General features: G+C 35.8%; 1 protein-coding gene and 1 long non-coding RNA gene across 2 annotated transcripts; both read right to left on the bottom strand.

Annotated features, from left to right (window-relative positions):
• Positions 1-3600: 3600 nt before the first annotated feature.
• Positions 3601-10635, bottom strand: LOC121862393. Its single transcript, XR_006088224.1, has 2 exons — positions 5120-10635; positions 3601-5020 (listed from the first exon to the last, which is right to left on the bottom strand). It is a non-coding gene; the product is annotated as an uncharacterized LOC121862393 (long non-coding RNA).
• Positions 10636-10812: 177 nt separating this feature from the next.
• Positions 10813-17403, bottom strand: LOC121862400 (oocyte zinc finger protein XlCOF6-like). Its single transcript, XM_042360668.1, has 3 exons — positions 17295-17403; positions 15272-15457; positions 10813-14355 (listed from the first exon to the last, which is right to left on the bottom strand). Exons 1-3 carry the CDS (start codon positions 17311-17313, stop codon positions 13019-13021), a joined length of 1542 nt encoding a protein of 513 aa, XP_042216602.1. The 5' UTR covers positions 17314-17403; the 3' UTR covers positions 10813-13018.
• Positions 17404-18327: the final 924 nt, after the last annotated feature.

An 18327-nucleotide genomic window follows, 5' to 3' on the forward strand; every position in this document is an offset into this window, starting at 1 on the left:
TGATAAGCCACACATGCATTACTCCCCGTTGGCAATACCATCATATTAGACTGAGAAGTGGAGCTGAAAGGCACTAAGGCAGGTTGTGAATCAGTGAGCTATGAACGTCCGCAGTGGGTGGGTCATTCTCCTTGGTCCCTCAGCGGGGTTGTCTATTATCCCATTACAGCCAAGAGTTCGGCTGGTCACTTGTTTCATAAAATATATGACATGATATTAATTCTTCCATTCAAATGTGAGTAGATGATGCGGAGCTATTCAGAACAAGGGGGATTTAATAGAAGTTTATAAAGTACTTCAAAGGACATTACTCAGTAAAATGTACAGTACCTAACAGAGATGAACGACCTCCTAAGCGACTAACAGGCCGATTAATGTTTTTTTTTTTTTTACTGGGTTAGCCCGCCCGGGCACAGGTCACTGACCCACATCAGGGGGTGGGGGCGATAACAATAATAATAATAATAATTATAGTAATAATAATAATAATAATAATAATAATAATAATAATAATAATAATAATAATAATAATAATAATAATAATAATAATAACCATAAATAAATACAAAAATTAAAGCAATCATGAGAAACAATATGCAGTATGTATGTGTGTTGTGTTGTTAATAGTGAGATATACAACTGAAACCCTACAATTGTGTGTAAATGAGGCAGAAAGTCAGATCAGCAACCTGGGACTTAGTAAAAAAAGAAAGAAAAAAGAAATATATATATATATATATATATATATATATATATATATATATATATATATATATATATATATATATATATATATATATATATATATATATATATATATATATATATATATATATATATATATATATATATATTATACATATATGGCAGCAGGGTCTACCATTAGACAACACATTATGCTTCCAATATCTTCCCAGGCGGTAGTACCTCCCTTTTCGATAGCTGTCTACTACCTACACTAAAGTAAAAAAAATTGCTATATCATGCAACCATAATTCAAAAGTAAATAAGTTTCCCCTGTCATTATGGTTTTCTTTTATTGCACCAGAGAAAACGGACGTAAATAAACAATTTAGTGAATGAGTTTAAATGCGGGACTTAAATGACTTTGAATGAAATTAAATGCGGGCATTAAATAACTTTGAATGAGTTTAAAGGTGTAACCGTAGTATTAAAGAGACCAACCGAGTATCAGTTTTATCAAATGGCTAACAATAACAATAATATATGTCATTTGCGCGGGAAACGGGTAAATGTCGTAGAATTGTATGAATTATTAATTGCAAAGATAAAATTCTCGAGATTCGGTTGTTGGCAATAATAATAATAATAATAATAACTATGTATGGAACAAATTTTATGGAGTTAATTAAGGATTAGGTTGATATTTAAGAAATTAACCTTAGCTATAAAAAATTTAATAACAAAAAGTTCACATAATGGAACTTTAGTAAATTCCTGCACAATTAATTTTACGTTACAGATTATTAGCAAAAAATATATACCCCGTATAATCATAAAAGGATTTCAGGATTATTAGGAACCCTAGTAATGCATATTGGTTTTGATAAGTTAGATTAGATTATGTTAGGTTAAGTAGGGTAGGTTAGGTTAAGTCATAATAAATTAAGCTAGAGTTCGTTAGGTTAGGGTAGATTAGATTGAGACAAGTTAAGAATTGGCTAGATTGTGTTAAGTTCCACTCCTATTTCACAAGAGATATGTTTCTATTCCATTATATCCATTTATGGCCAAAGAAAAACACTCATCATGCACACGCACATTGTATTATCTAGACAACATACATAATTCATGTATATACGTTATATTATATTTGTAAAATAACAGTACTGAATAGAGGTAGACAGTTTAAACAGTACAGTAATGTCCATCATAGCATGCCTGATTCAAAGACGATTACAGGGGGTATTGTGCTTTCGTTCAAAGTAGACAAATGTGAGTCTAAACAGAATACTTTTACCTTTTTTTTTACTTTTATCCTCTTCACCACTGATTGGCTCATTAACTTTTTAGGCAGTCAGTCACATCTCTGTTGGCAAGTATATGACATGAAACTCCTAACATAAATGCTCACTGTCTATGTAGACTGTTGCCATCTTATACTTTTATCCTCTTCACCACTGATTGGCTCGTTAGTCGCTTAGGCGGCTGTTGTTGTTAAGTCTTGTATCTGATGTACAGTATAGGTAAAGATTCCACCCTGTTAAGCTGGTTTCACAGAGCTGTCATGACATGTCACGAATGTCCGGTCACAAAACATCATGTCTGACAGTTAAATTCACACTGGTGCCATGGAGGAATGAGGAGCGACCCTTCTCCCATAGATCTTAAGCTTGCTGTCTCATCTCATTAACTATGCATAACTCCTTCACTCAACAATGCCATTTTTAATATTTTATTTGGGTACAGATGAATTTATTCAGCTCAGGGAATCCATACATAAGTGGTTAAGGGGATTTGGATTGAGAATTGGATTCAGAAATTTAATTACACTACTGTATTTTTGTCTCTCCTCAGTCAGAAAATAGAACATAATGAGTTTCATCTAACCCCGTCTATTCCTTAACAAATACAACTCATAATTTTATTTTAGATGTTGACAGCTGTGGAACTCGTGTTATTATCTCAAATGGTTTTTCATCTTAAAGATAAACAGAAGAGACAAGCATGAAATCTCATCCTGATAGTCAGAGTTACCATATGTAGCTACAGCAGGAGTTTGCACAGTACTGTACTGTATTATTAGAAAATATTCTTTTCACGTTTCATACATTATTGTGAATCAGACAGTCGTTTGCGATTACTTTAACCAATATTATTTACACGACATAATTTGGGCCACGTAGGAAAGACCAATCATTGAACTGTTCAGATTCTTTACAACGTAATGGGAGAAATAAGTTGTTGAATAGCGGTCTACCGGTATGCCTTGATTTACTATTGCGTTGTTTTTCAAAAGCCAACTGTTAACTGAATAATAATACCTGTAATAAACTTGTGTCCTGAAGCCTCGCTGGTCCTTGAAATGTCTACTGGATCACATGGAATTTGAGTTTGAGTCACCTCGAATTTGTTGTGACATGCTGCGTGATAAAAACCAAAACCAAAAAATAGAATTAGCCTACATTGTCCATCTGGAGGTGTTTCCTGCCACAAAACATGTCAGGCCCTCAGGCAAAAAGCAGGCTATAACAGGAAGCATACACTGGTATGGATCTTAGGGTGCGTTCATAATGAGGCCACAATCGGACATATTCTGATGCAAATCATCCGAATTTCGACTGAAAAAAAAAAGGACAAGGAATAACCCATTGCATTACTTCACATTATGGACGAGCTGTTCAAATTGCCAAGCTGGATTATGTTAGAATCTGCAATGAGTTATTATTCCTTGTCTGTTTTTTTTCAGGTGAAAGTATCGGACAATTTGCATCAGAATACTGTATGACCGATTCTGGCCTCGGTATGAACGTGCCTTTACAGGGCACTAGTTGATGACCCATGGATTATCATAAAAGTGTCCAGTTAGATAAAAGAGCTGCATTCTTGTCCATGAAAAGTATAAAAGAAACTAGAAAATAGTAACATTTGTATATTTTAACATCAAAAAATGACTGGTTACTCTATTGCACACAGTTCTACACACCGCTCCATTTGAGAAGATTCAACAAAACAATATGAGAAATCTTGATGAAGAGGTCTTGGTTGACTACGGTTATTTACACAGAAGCGTGCCAAGGATGACGAGTTCTTATAAATTCCTGCTGATTTGACCAGAAAAGTAAGTCTGGGTGTGAATACTTAATAGCTCTCAACAGTTCATATTTATGAAGAGGATGATGCAATACAGTACAAATAACTTCTTAAAAGCTCTCAATGTCAATATCATTTCTATAACCTTCATGGTATACTAAGACTCATGAAATTGTCTTTCCAGATACAATGGAACTGATTAATTCTAAATACAGTATACACACAACTTCATGCAAAGCTCTCAGTGTCCATATCATTTTTAATGCAGTACCTTCATTATCTTCCTCATGCTGAAATGTCACTTTTCAGCAACAAAAATTATAGTATATCTTCGAATGACTTTTGTTTAAATTTGTTTAATCTTATCCACAAAAAGCAGTCAAAAATATATTAAATAAAACCAACATAAAGATGTCTTCTAAGTGTACAAAAACAAAGGACTTCCATTCAGTTACAAATATAAAGTAAGACACATTGAATACGACTTTGTGGCTTAGTGGCAGGAGGACTGGCACTGTAGTCAAAGGGTAGGGCCAAGTCTCAATTAAAAGGGTGTTCCTATGTTTTAGGGGTTTACCAGTTACACCTCACACTACCAGGTGTAAATGGACAAACACACCTTGTTCTACCAGGTGTAAATGGACAAACACACCTCGCTCTACCAGGTGTAAATGGACAAACACACCTCGCTCTACCAGGTGTAAATGGACAAACACACCTCGCTCTACCAGGTGTAAATGGACAAACACACCTTGTTCTACCAGGTGTAGATGGACAAACACACCTTGCTCTACCAGGTGTAAATGGACAAACACACCTTGTTCTACCAGGTGTAGATGGACAAACACACCTTGTTCTACCAGGTGTAGATGGACAAACACACCTTGCTCTACCAGGTGTAAATGGACAAACACACCTCGCTCTACCAGGTGTAAATGGACAAACACACCTTGTTCTACCAGGTGTAGATGGACAAACACACCTTGCTCTACCAGGTGTAAATGGACAAACACACCTCGCTCTACCAGGTGTAAATGGACAAACACACCTTGTTCTACCAGGTGTAGATGGACAAACACACCTTGTTCTACCAGGTGTAGATGGACAAACACACCTTGTTCTACCAGGTGTAAATGGACAAACACACCTTGCTCTACCAGGTGTAAATGGACAAACACACCTCGCTCTACCAGGTGTAAATGGACAAACACACCTTGCCCTACCAGGTGTAAATGGACAAACACACCTTGTTCTACCAGGTGTAAATGGACAAACACACCTTGCTCTACCAGGTGTAGATGGACAAACACACCTTGCTCTACCAGGTGTAAATGGACAAACACACCTTGCTCTACCAGGTGTACATAGGCATCGTGTGTGGGAGCATAAGCTTCAGGCTCTGAGTTATAATGGCTTTGTGTGTAGGGGACTGTGAAATTTGTTCATTACAAGGCAAAAAAGCCAAGAGGTCTGAGATCTGTGATACACCCATAGGTTACAACAGCTTATAGTTCCCATCGTTACAATTAATAATGCTCTAACAACTATTTACAGATTAAACTGAGTATTTGAGATGTGAACAAAATAATCTAAATTGATCATGAAAAAAAAAAGGCTCAATAGAAAATATATCAATTGTAATTTCGAAGAAAAAATCACACATGATATGGAGAGGCATTTACCATATAAAACAAAATTCTAGACTCAAAACTTGAAATAGTAATATTGCACAAAGTTTCAGATGAATATTATTTATACATGAATTAATGTGACTCATAATTCACAGAATAGAGAAAATTTTCTTGATTAATTCTAACGTATTTACTACAAGGCAAGTACAGTAATCTTTCATCCTCACGTTCTATATTTCTCAATACTTTCACTACCCCTAACACTGCTACTGCTTGTTATCATTGGTACAGTATATACACAATAAGCTCCATCATACCTCTGACTATATGTGACTACAACCCTATTTGTCAGTAAAACTTGACTGGCACTCATACTCTGGTCGTTGTACTTCATCTGAGTATGAAGTGTTTGGGGAGGGAACAGTGTAACTGCCCCTTCAGGGAAAGCAAGTTCCCTAGGGTAATAAAGTATTAACCATGGAGACAGAATTATAAAGCATTAGCCAGCAGTCTCCTTGTAGTACCTGTACCTCTTTTACAATTTTGTTAAACCACGCAATATATTTTGTACATAAATGTCTCTACTTGTGCCATTCTATGCCTTTGACAATGAGATTCACTGCAATAACTTTAGGTACCTTAACATTCATGTTGTCCCTTCATCACTAAGCTGTTGCTGGTAACATAAACCTTCAGTTATTTACTTTACAGTATAGAACACTGCCCAACCTCACACTTATAATATTCTGTACTTAAGTCTCTTCATTCTCACAATTATTGACTCACTTTTTTGTTTCACATTTTCTATATATATTTACTGTATTCATTTTAAATTATTGTACTAGTGCAGTTTCTTATTGTTCTTTATTATACAGGTTCAGTAGCTTTCTACTACACTTCATATTTGTTACACATTATTTTGTGCACTGTACTCTTGTGTTAATTTTTAAGTACAGTACAGACCCTGTAGGTTGTGAATACACCTGCATTTCTTGGCTTACTAAAAACAATAAATTATGAGATAGAAAAAAGTAACAACTAAATCTAAATGCTAATTCACACTGAGACAAAATAAATGATCTTGAGATCACACAACACAGTGATTTAGGTAATTGTCTCTACTACAGTACAGTACAGTACCTGTAACTTAAACTATAATGAATACTTGTGACAAACTGTGTACAGTAAATTTGTGACACAATCACAGTCTATTGCCTTCCAGAAAAATATACTCGAGTAAAATATTAATTTCCTTAATGAAAGAAGAAAATTAATTTCTAATACAGTACATAGGTTTTGAAGTGTTTCTCACTTTATGCATAAAACCACAGATTATTCCAGACACTATATGCAGTAACCTAAAACAGAACCCTGTAAGTACTATGGTCAGTAATAAACTGTACAACATTCACAGTCTGATCTTTGCCACAATTATTCCAAGTGTTAGGACTATTTGCAGGCTCCTCCTCTTTTTTTATACTTGAGACAAATCTATCCCATTTTTTGCAATGAAATGTTCTCGGCACATGATGTGGAAATAGCACGGCAAAATAATTGAAACTTGATTTGTTAACTAAAATCAACAACCACTTTCTTACTATATTACATAGATAATTTACATTTTAGTGCATAGACTTAGCCATCTGAAACATGATATTGTATCACTGAGACAGCAAACGAGAGACTCCATTCAGTAGTTAACACAGTGTATTGTCATGTACAATCACCTGCATTTATACCTGGTACAGTGGCTGGCATATTTTGTGAGATGTGGCAACACTTGTTTGTTTACTTCATATTAAAACTCCCAAAATGACCCAAAGGAACCTCACAATAATAGCCAGCCTAAGGATGCTAAATAAGTACAGTACAGTATTCCACAGAGTTGCCACACCTCACAAGTAAGTAAAATATACTCTCACACTCATTACCAAACTTCCCACATCATTACAGACAATCATAAAACAGTAATTAATTTTGTGCCCTTTTAAAATGGCTTGTTAAAAAGTCAAGATGAAAAATCAACAAAGTTAACAACAAAGTTAACTGAGATAAGAAGAATATATAACAGAACTTGATAATTAACTGAAAACATATCATTCAAACAGTGAAACAAGGTAAAGCTTTCTAAGGTTAATAACAGGATGGTAACTACTAGTACCTGACAATATATATTTTGGGTTGAACATAATATGGATCCAAACCTAACCTAACTTAGTAATGTTGGGGCATATGAGAACTGTGGCTCACTCGACCAATCATTGACCTGTGTTCAGCATCACCTCAGCTGTCAGGGAGATATCTACTACAGGATTTAATGAGGAACATGACCGTAGCTCGAAAACACATGCAAGACCCAAACATATGATGGTACTAAAATTGTACAGCAATGTGTGTATTAACATCACATTTGTCTGCAGTGTCAGATCACTATACTGTAGTGACAACCAGCCTGAATGCAGTAACTAAGGCTCATATTCAATGTCAAGATATAGTACTGTACTGTACAAACATTCTAGTTGGCGGAGATTACGAGGGAGAAATTTAAGCAGCAGTACACTTGATTTTAGTGATATTTTTGGAATCGGTGCTCAGTCAAGATGGGGAAGCGTTAATTCGTTATCATCAGTGTTCTATTATACAGTGCTCTACAATCTACAACTCTTCACTAATGTCCTGGAAATTGATAATTGGCAACTATTTACACACTATTTACATCACGTTTCACAGTCCTGATAACTCTTTCAAACCTTTACCCCAATCTGCTGGATAAATTCACCCAATTTTTTCTTCTCCAAGTCTCGTTACACGGTAAGACAGTCAGCCCATTATCCCTTTTCTATAACATAATTTCAAATGTAAGTTACTATCTGCTTAAGGTTTTACTCTCTGTGTGGGACAACAAGTTCTTTAATAGGGTCTGGTTGAGAGAGTAGAATATGCACATCACTTCAACTGTACAGGATTTGAACCAAAGTATGAATTATTTTCTAACTAATATCTGAGTGCTGCTGTTGAGTAAAGGGAACAGCTACAGGGATGATCACACCTGTATCTTCTTGCTGCTCTGAATGAAACAAAGACCACATGCATGCACACACACACACAAACATCCACCCCACATACATACACAAACACACTCCATCCCACATACATATATACACAGACAAAATACAGCTACATATACTGTACATATAGTCAAAATATTTGTAGAAAGTACTAAATAATTCAAAGAACAGTTCCACTAAATCTCACTCTCAATTTCAATGTCCTAGGGTTAAACTCACCCCCATATGAAAGATGCAGGGAGGACATACTGTGACTCTAGGAAATAGCTACTATAAGAACTGCTGCTCATTTCTCAAAATACATTTCAGTAACCATGAACAAACATAACAAATCAAGATAACAAATAAAACACCAAAGAGTTAAGCAAAACATAACTGCCTTTAAATGTTTCTCCTAACCATCAAAATAAAACTTACCACACCTTTCCCAGTGCACCCATGTCATCTCTTAGTGCACTTACTCATGTTTATATAAATTTAACACATGCAAAAACAACATACCTACAAACTTTGAGTCATTAGTACGGTAGCAAAGATATGTCCTCAGCACAGCATGAAAGATAACAACCATGTCCCCTGCTTTTGGGTATGACCTGTAGAATTGTGTGGTGGGAATAAACACTGCCAATACTTAGTAGTGTGGTAGCAAACTGTGTACTCTATACCATTTTGATCAATTATTTATACAACGGGGTCTATAACTCGAGGAATCATCTGTAAAGGGAATATTTTTTTCTTCAATTATAGCACTACAATAAGATGTAATATTTGAAGTAAAAGGCACTACAATGGGGGAAGGAGGGGATGCAAAAAATTCTCCTGCTGTATCAGTTTATAGACCGTATTATAAAGGAGAAAAAAAAACTTCTTTAATTAGCTTTAACATTGGTTCTTTTACTCTTTTTCTAAGGTGTTCTTATAGGGTACAACATATGGTTAAAAATGTCTATGTAAATCGGTTGGATCTGATTTTACTAATTTCGAACACTATACAGGGTAATGGGGGTAGGGAAATACTTTGAACTAATACAATCCTCTGTTTTTCTACACTACAATGGGGGTAATAACTAAAAAAAATATCTTTATTGGGGGTTGCTATATATTATTGGTACTGTAAGTTTAGTGTGATAGATATGGATGTCTGAACTGGTACCGTGTGTTGAAGTTTTATCCTAATGGAATAAGTTTGGTGGTCAGAGGCCTCATTTTAATCTAACACTAGGATCAGGACATAAAACTTATTGTTAGGTCAAGGCCATTATGTGTGGAACCTATACAGTATGACTAGATAGCATGGAATAATGCCCTCCACCTAAACTTTCAATGCTGTGTGAACATTCTTTTAGACTTAACACATGCATTAAAACCTTGGTGGCATGCACAACTACTCATTTCTCTCACTCTTGGTGGCCAATTAGGTGCAAATGCCCTGATTCTTAGCATTCAGCAATTACTGTAGAGTGTTACCCCATTTCCTTGGAAGGATGCTAGTCTACCCAAGGGATGTTCAACTGCAGGAAGTGCCTACAATAGTGTTACTCATTTTTACTGCTGAGTGCACAAGGAGGTAATCCACTTCTTCACTATGGATGAGAGTTGGATTAGGGTCCTTTGCCGAGGTGAAACCTGTACCACCGAGCTATGGAGTTATGAATTGATAAAATTAAGTAAGAAAAAACTAAGACCAATTTTGGCAATATAAGGTAAACCACTACTAAACACTAACAACATAATTTCTCAATGCAACAAACAGGAATGTGGCTAAAGACACACACACTGTACCGGTATATACTGCGAGTTTACAGTTTATGTCCATGACAACTGCTCAGAATTGAGTGAAACAAAGTAAAGGAGAAATCAGTGTGGGATTAAGGGTACAGTGATGGGCCCATCATCTGAATTATGAAGACTAACTCCTATTTTTTTTGTAAATAGTATAGCCACTTATAAATATTAATGCCCAATTACTGTAATGCATTGTAAAAAATTCTTTTTAGTAAACCATACCTGTTATTTACCACTGTCAATCAATTACAAAATACAATACATTACACAAAAATTGTAAATTGCACACACTACAGAACACAACCATGTATATTACTTGACTTTTATTCAATATGTACCTTCTTATTATTCTCCCAGTATTATCAGCCTCTCAGCTATTTCACATTATATATATATATATATATATATATATATATATATATATATATATATATATATATATATATATATATATATATATATATATATATATATATATATATATATATATATATATATATATATATATATATATATATATATATATATATATATATATATATATAAAATTCCTGAAAATGTTTACAGCACATATTGTCCATTACATTTGTTTTACTCCACCTCCTATTGCTAAGTTTATGTAAGCAGATAATGCCAGAGATGTTTTATGTATGGAGATCCACGAACTAACCAACATAAAAACAGATTCATGCACTTATATCACGCCCAAAAGTCTCTCATATGTTTACCTGAAAATTTCTTGATTGCTGATAACATCTAGTGAGTGGGGGCTTCCTGCTATCAGAATATAAACATCGGCGTGAAACTTCGACAGAGCTAAGGAATTTTTTTCTCCGTTGATATTTTGTATTAATCCCCAAGAGCCCTGTATGGCAGATGACACAACAATATACACATCTCAAACTACCATCATGTACGATTATCCTTGAGGCCAAGACAGATGAGGACAACGCTATTATACTCTATGCAGTTTTTCGTACGAGAGGAAAAATCATACAGGCAGAGGATTAACACACCTAGTCAATATAAAAACACCATAAAAACTGCACACGCTGTTACTGTACTCTACATAACTCGTGAACATTAACTGTGAACTAAATACTGGAAGCCTTCTCAGTACCATATTTTTTGTAAAAGCACTAAGTCCAAAATTCAATACCAGTAAGCAGGAAAATACTGACGCTGAATATCATTAAAATCATTGGCGATTACAGTACAAATAGATCAATAAGATCGAGCGTGAATTATTTCCAAAACATTCATTATGCTGTACAGGAAATCTACAAATAAGCCCAAACACTGTGAATACCAACTACATACTGTACCATGTATTACTCTTCAACCCCCTTACTTATTCTGCATCAGTAGTAACATCCAACACCCAGCAATACCCTGTAACACCTCTCAAGCACCCATATCTTCTGTGATGCAAGTCTCATTAGCAGTAAATCTTCAATACTTTGTAACTGTTTAACTGTGGTCACTCCTACATGATGCACTGCTTACATGTTATATCCAACTTTTTATTTACATTCAGTTGTTGGATCAAGATGATATACTGTACACAGACATGATAGCTAGATAACAATAAACTCTTTCTTTTCTTATATCTTAAAACAGAAATTCTTGATCACACTAAATGTAATGGCACTGTGAGACTTCAATGTGACATTTTCATGCATTATAGATTCTGCAATAACCATCTCCATCACTTCATATTGTATCTGGAATAAGTACAAAAAGCAAGTATAGGTACTATTGTGAGACACTTTGAGTCTGCTTTGCTTTCTAATAAACCACAACAAGAACTACTTATTTATCAAAATATGTCCCGCCTGGTATATGAGTGACTTGTTAATCATACTTAATTACCCTTTATCAATTGCCACTGACGAGCAACTCACATCTCAAGAACATTAGAAAATAATTGTTGTTGTGACTAGGTAAAGGTTCCTGTGTCTGTCAAATATCAACCTGACAAATACTGATGACATTTAATCTAAAGAAGTGGCAAGCATAATATAGTAAGCATTCAATAATCAGTAAAATTCATGATGCTTTAGAAATATATTGTACATTGAAGCATATCAGATTCTAAGCAAGAGAAGTATTGCTTATTATAATGCTAAGACATTATGTGATACTGTTGGTGCACAGAACAAATTCTGGTCTGTACAGTACAAGTAAATAAATAAATAAAAACAATATGGTACAGTACAGTATATCAATAAATTAAGAATATCATTTGAATAAGTTAAATAAATAAAACTATGGCACTAGTACCACAGAAGCATGGCACAATTGATAATCTTTGGTTTTCTACTTGCATCAAAAGGCAGCATCTCCTAAAGTCAAAATTAAACACTACCCACCTGAGACTACTTAACGACTAGCTACAACACTACTGCCATGAGAGACATTCTTCTCCGCCGTATGACAGACTACTGGGGCGGTCTTAACGCCACTTGTAAGACATTTACAAAGGCAATCATATGACTTAATATTAGCCTAAAGTCTGTGGCAAACATTAGGCCTTGCTCCCTGTGAAACAACATTCATTATCTACACATTGCTTTACTTTCCTTGTCACTGGTATTATATACCTTCAAATATATGCTTTAAATTTATCTCATATATTAGTAACTTCACCGAGTACCACTGGCTTATTTGTTGGAATATACCATTAATCACTAAAGGCAGTGATATCGACATTATTATTTTTATCAGAAATGCCATGATACCCCCTAAGGTATGCCAAACTCAGCCACACTCGTGTACCATGTGATTACTTAACTGTCGAGGGTTTGGAAACCGCTTGTCACACACTTTGCATGCCACTTGTGAGGTCTGCTGATGATTAATACGATGCTGAGTACGGCGGTGATGTCGAAGCTGAGCCGGATCGTTAAAAGTAGCTTGACACTGCGGGCAACTAACGGGGTTAGCGGTAACATTCCCAGTGCCGGTGTGTACTCTACGATGAACATTTAGGTGAGAGGTAGTGATGAAGGTGGCACCACAATCACCACAGGAATATGGCCTTTCACCGGTATGAGTTCGACGGTGAACGGTTAAATGAGATGACGTAACAAAACATGCACCACAATATTCACATGCATATGGCTTTTCTCCAGTGTGCGTTTTCATGTGCACTTTGAGACTGTGTGCTCTGGTGAAGCTGTTACCACATAACTGGCAGGTGAAGGGTTTTTCTCCTCGATGGCGCCGAAGATGTACTTGAAGTGAACCATTTTGAGTAAAAGTTGCCCCGCATTCATCACAAGTGAAGGGTTTTCTTGCAGCATGAGTTGCAGCATGTTGCCTCAGGGTGGCTTTGTCAGTAAATACTGCTTGACAAACACCACATTTAATGGTTGCAGTATTAAGTACCACAACACTGCCAAAATTATGAAGTTGCTTCTTGTGTCGTTTTAGTCCACTTTTCGATACAAACTTTTGCTCACAAATGTTACATGTATGTGAGGAGTTTTTAGAAAAATGTTCTTTAATATGATCCTGAAGTTCTGATTTTGTTGAGAATTCTGTACTACAAAGTACACAAGAATTTTGCAATTTAATCAAGTGGGCTTCCATGTGAGCTCGAAACTCACTCTCATCTGTAAAATTCACACTGCACTCAGTACAATGATATGCAACAACTCTAACTCTGGTACTCTTTTTTGGCTCTAACTCGTTTACCTCACACTCGGTAATGATATCATCATCACTCTTTCTTCGTTTTGGCCAGGGATCATCTTGCTCTAACAATTGTTCTTCTTTTTCCAGTTCAATCGACTCTTCTACAGTTTCTAGTGGTTCGTCTTTTATTTCATGTGCACTTTCTGTAAAACACAATTCATCTTTCATTTCATATATTCTTTCTACAATAACTTCACCTCCTTCTTGACTTGGAGAGGAACTGAGGAGGCCGGGTGGTGCTACGGTTTCTTCTATCAGGGTGAAGAACACGTCAGGACTGGGGTCTGCGCCGATTCCCGAGTCGTGGCTAAGAGACGACGAGGAAGATGATTTGTTCAGGTTATCCCAGGACGGAGATCCCAACTCCACTTCTTCCACAACTTCTTCAAACCCTGCAACTGTAAACAAATAACTGCTTAAGAGCTGGAAAACAAATAATATCATATTCTAGGTCAAGATATAATGGGTACTCATGTCTTGATAAACAAGTATAAATACAGTAGTAAAAGGAAACTAAAGAAACTGCAGCCAGCACAGATAATGACCTAGATTCTGGGACTGTACTGTACAGTATACTGGATTCCAATGTCTCTGGTTAGAGTTTAAAACTATATAAGATCACGATCTATGAAAAAGAGGGTTTAATAGCTTAAGAAAAAAATACAGTTCATACCAGTATAAAAGTGTATACTGTAATGAATTACTGTATATTCTCTTCTACACCATTAGGATTGTTTCAGCACACATTTCTATAATTCAGTAGTGTACTAAACAGTTAAAAAATGTTGAGGCTATAATCTTATTGAACATAAAAACAAAGTATAGTAACTTATTTCCAATACAGTAGTCATAAATGCCTCTGGAATTTGTAAAAAAAAAAAAAATTATTCAAACCTTTCTATGAGCTCCCAGCTAGAACAAGACAAATGACTCGTAGTGTGTTTATGATACCGTCACAATCTTCAAACTTCTCTCTTCTCGACAGAATGCTGAAACATCTAGTTTTACAGCTTGTCCAGATCACTTCATGTCCTCTCTACCATTTCATTTTTACCTCTAGGTGAGAAGGGACTGCTTAGCCCGGGGCACTGATGTTGCTGGCGGCTTGACGAGCACAGACCACATTTCAATGCCTCTTCAACCTTACTTGGCACAGGAGTGAAACCATGTCTCAATGGCTGGGGACCGTGTACTACTAACTAAGCCATGGAGTATTTTACAATTAAAAAAATGGAAAATGTTCTAAAAATTTCCAGTAAGTAAAGCATAGACAGGGAAAATAATTAAACTAGATGAAAACAGTACAAACATTACCTGTAACATCATGTGGAAGTATGTACTGGCACACAGTAAGATCGTTGTTGAGAGCATCTTCAGTTAGACCTGATGAATCCAGAGATGGTGTGTCAACAAATGTGACGCCCACTCCAGTTTCTTCCAGCACAACCCCTAGCTCGCCTCCAACTAGCTCCCCTCCAACTCTTGCCATCTGGCCACAAGCTGTAACAAATCCTAACTTTACACTCAATGCCTGGCTACTAAGCAAAGCAGCTGCATTTTAACTGCAATATTCTCCCTGTAAATAAAACACTCCAATGAATATTCATATTAATTAAAAAAATAACAAATAAGCTACTGTATGCACTGTTGGAAGGGGGATTGGCTTACCATAGGAGAACACAAGATTTTGTTGCAATAAGAATGAATGAAACCAAATAAAGGTAGAAGAGTGCCTGTATTTGCTCTTGTTTCCAGCCAACCATCATTATGTAGGAAAAGACTTGCAAGGTTTCCTACAGTCTTGGAAACTCAACATAACCTGGGGTAGGGAGTTAGGTTAATATTAGGGTGTTTAATCATCAGGTGAAATAAGCTGAGGTGCCTAATCTTCAGGTGATCCCTTATTTCTACTATGCTTTGGTCACACTTCGGTAATGCCCCTCGTAGTGCATTCACTTCGATTACCGCATATGCCGGAGTATGACATTTTTCTTCCTAAAAAACGCCCCCTAAAATAACCCCTGCATGATCCCATATGCTGATGGTTATTCTGGTTATGCTGCAAGGAACATATTAAGTATTTCAACCTTCTCCAATGAGAAGACTTTGTGGTTTACCTACAAAATTCAAGTTGTACAAAAATTTTTATACCCTGTATATTGTCATTAAAATTATGTAAGACAATTATATATACAGTATCATAATGGGTAAAACCAATAAGAAGAGTCTTGAGATGGTGTAGATAAGAGTCTCCAACCACAAATGCTACTTTTAGCTTGTCACCACCACACTTAGCAACCGACAATTATTTATGTTCAGCACTCAATTTTCAGAATAATAATCATTCTCTTAATTCTAGTTGTATTGCACAATTACCATATCCAAATTACCATTACCATAAATAATAATGTACCTGTAATGCAATTCATGGAAAAATCTATTAATAACAGTAAAAAGTAATATATTTGTAGTTACTTAGTGAAGACAATTGGCAGTGTTTATGCATTGTCTGCCCGCACAGTCAGGCTTACTGTCCCTTACATATTTAAAGATCGGTAAAACCTTTATACGTATTGCATTGTTTTCTATAACAGTAGGAGAAAACACTTACTATGTACTCACAGAAACAGTTTTGCTTTTTCTACTTCACTGATGTTTGTTTCTATTAAAATAAGAGTAAATATTAAAGTACAGTACAGTATATTAACCACAATATTTCTTTCTAAAATCATGGTGTATCTTATAACCCCCAAATACAGTAACTTGCATTTCATTCTTCAATCCACCAACACAAAATATATGAATCCATTACCTTATCATTATATATATCTAAGGATTTGTTTGTGAGTTGTGTGTTCTCTCTCTCTCTCTCTCTCTCTCTCTCTCTCTCTCTCTCTCTCACAATAAGCTAAGATACCAAACACAATAATTAAAAATTCCATTAGAAAATTTTTTGGTACAGGTTTGCTTAAAACATTTATATATTTTCTTGAAGGTTGTGATTTAACTGTAATATAATCTTCCCTTTGTATGATTAAATAACTTTTATTTTATTACATGACCATAACTAGAGCTATGGGCGGTGTCACCAGTTACATCACCTTAGATTCTATTTTCTTCCTATTATATACCATCATATCTTACACTAACGGGTTAAACAATAAATTAAAACATTATAACATGGTTCTATCGTTATGTCGTTGCGTCATTACCTAAGAAAAAGACCCAAAAAAATCTCACTTGACTCTGAGCTAACGAAGGCTGCCGAGAACCAGAACCTTCTACCACACTAGTTTTAATTTATCTTTTAATATTGGCTGTAAATAGAAGTACTAACCGGAGGAGGTGATCAGCATTCAGAGGTGTGTGTCAGAGAGAGTGATGGTAAACTCATTAGAGGTCAACTTACGAGGCACCGGTAAGAGGTCTGTATCCCTCGGTCGATATTTCTGGCTTGTTTACATCGAGTAGTGCGACACACGGCCGACAGATGGCACCACCAGTACGGTACAGTTCCAGTACGGTACATACCATCTATACTCACACAATACTGTTTCTAAAATACAGATCTAGTATTATAGACAATTATAAGATCTCAATGAAAACGAGATAATATAATGTATAGGAATTATTAATTATGAGCAAGTAAATTGAACTAATAGTAGTATCAGAGGATTTTTTATCAGTTACTGTGACTAAGCATGAAGTCCTAAATCATTGTAAGTCCACATATATACACTTGCCTGTGTGTCCTGCGTATGCTTTAGCTTCCACACGGGCTGCAGCGGCTACATGTGAATTGGCTATACTACAAACTAATGCCTCTACAGCTTTACAACAATGTGTATACTCTCCAATACCACATAGGTTAGTGTTTCACGCACATGTCAATAATGTGCAATATTTTTTTTTTCAAATTCAAACCAGTGTGATACTTACAGTACGTATATGTCAGGGTGTAGGAAAACATTTAGTGGTACAAGGTTATCATATAGCACCGGACTATTGTGAAATTAGTAGTAATACAACCACAACCTTGCCTACTCGCCATCATCTTGTATTTGCCACAAACATTATTTCTGAACTGGTTCCCATACCATTTCCCCTACATATAAGTTTAAGTAATCTTCATATTGTTTCTGATAAGCTTAAACTTCTATCTTATATTAATGAGACAGGGGCGCCAGTGGGTAGAGCGGTACCGCTCTTGCCTCACAAGCGAGATGTGGGGTTCCATTCCCGGGCCGGTGGAAAGTTGTTGGGACACACTTCCCAGCCTCCCTTGGTCCCTGTTCACCTAGCAGCAAAGTAGGTACCTGCTGTAAATCTAAAGTTTCGAATTCGTATTCAGGGAAAGTTGTTGGAGCTTC

The sequence above is a fragment of the Homarus americanus genome, unplaced genomic scaffold (genome assembly GCF_018991925.1).
Source record: "Homarus americanus isolate GMGI-L3 unplaced genomic scaffold, GMGI_Hamer_2.0 scaffold40248, whole genome shotgun sequence".
NCBI lineage: Eukaryota > Metazoa > Arthropoda > Malacostraca > Decapoda > Nephropidae > Homarus > Homarus americanus.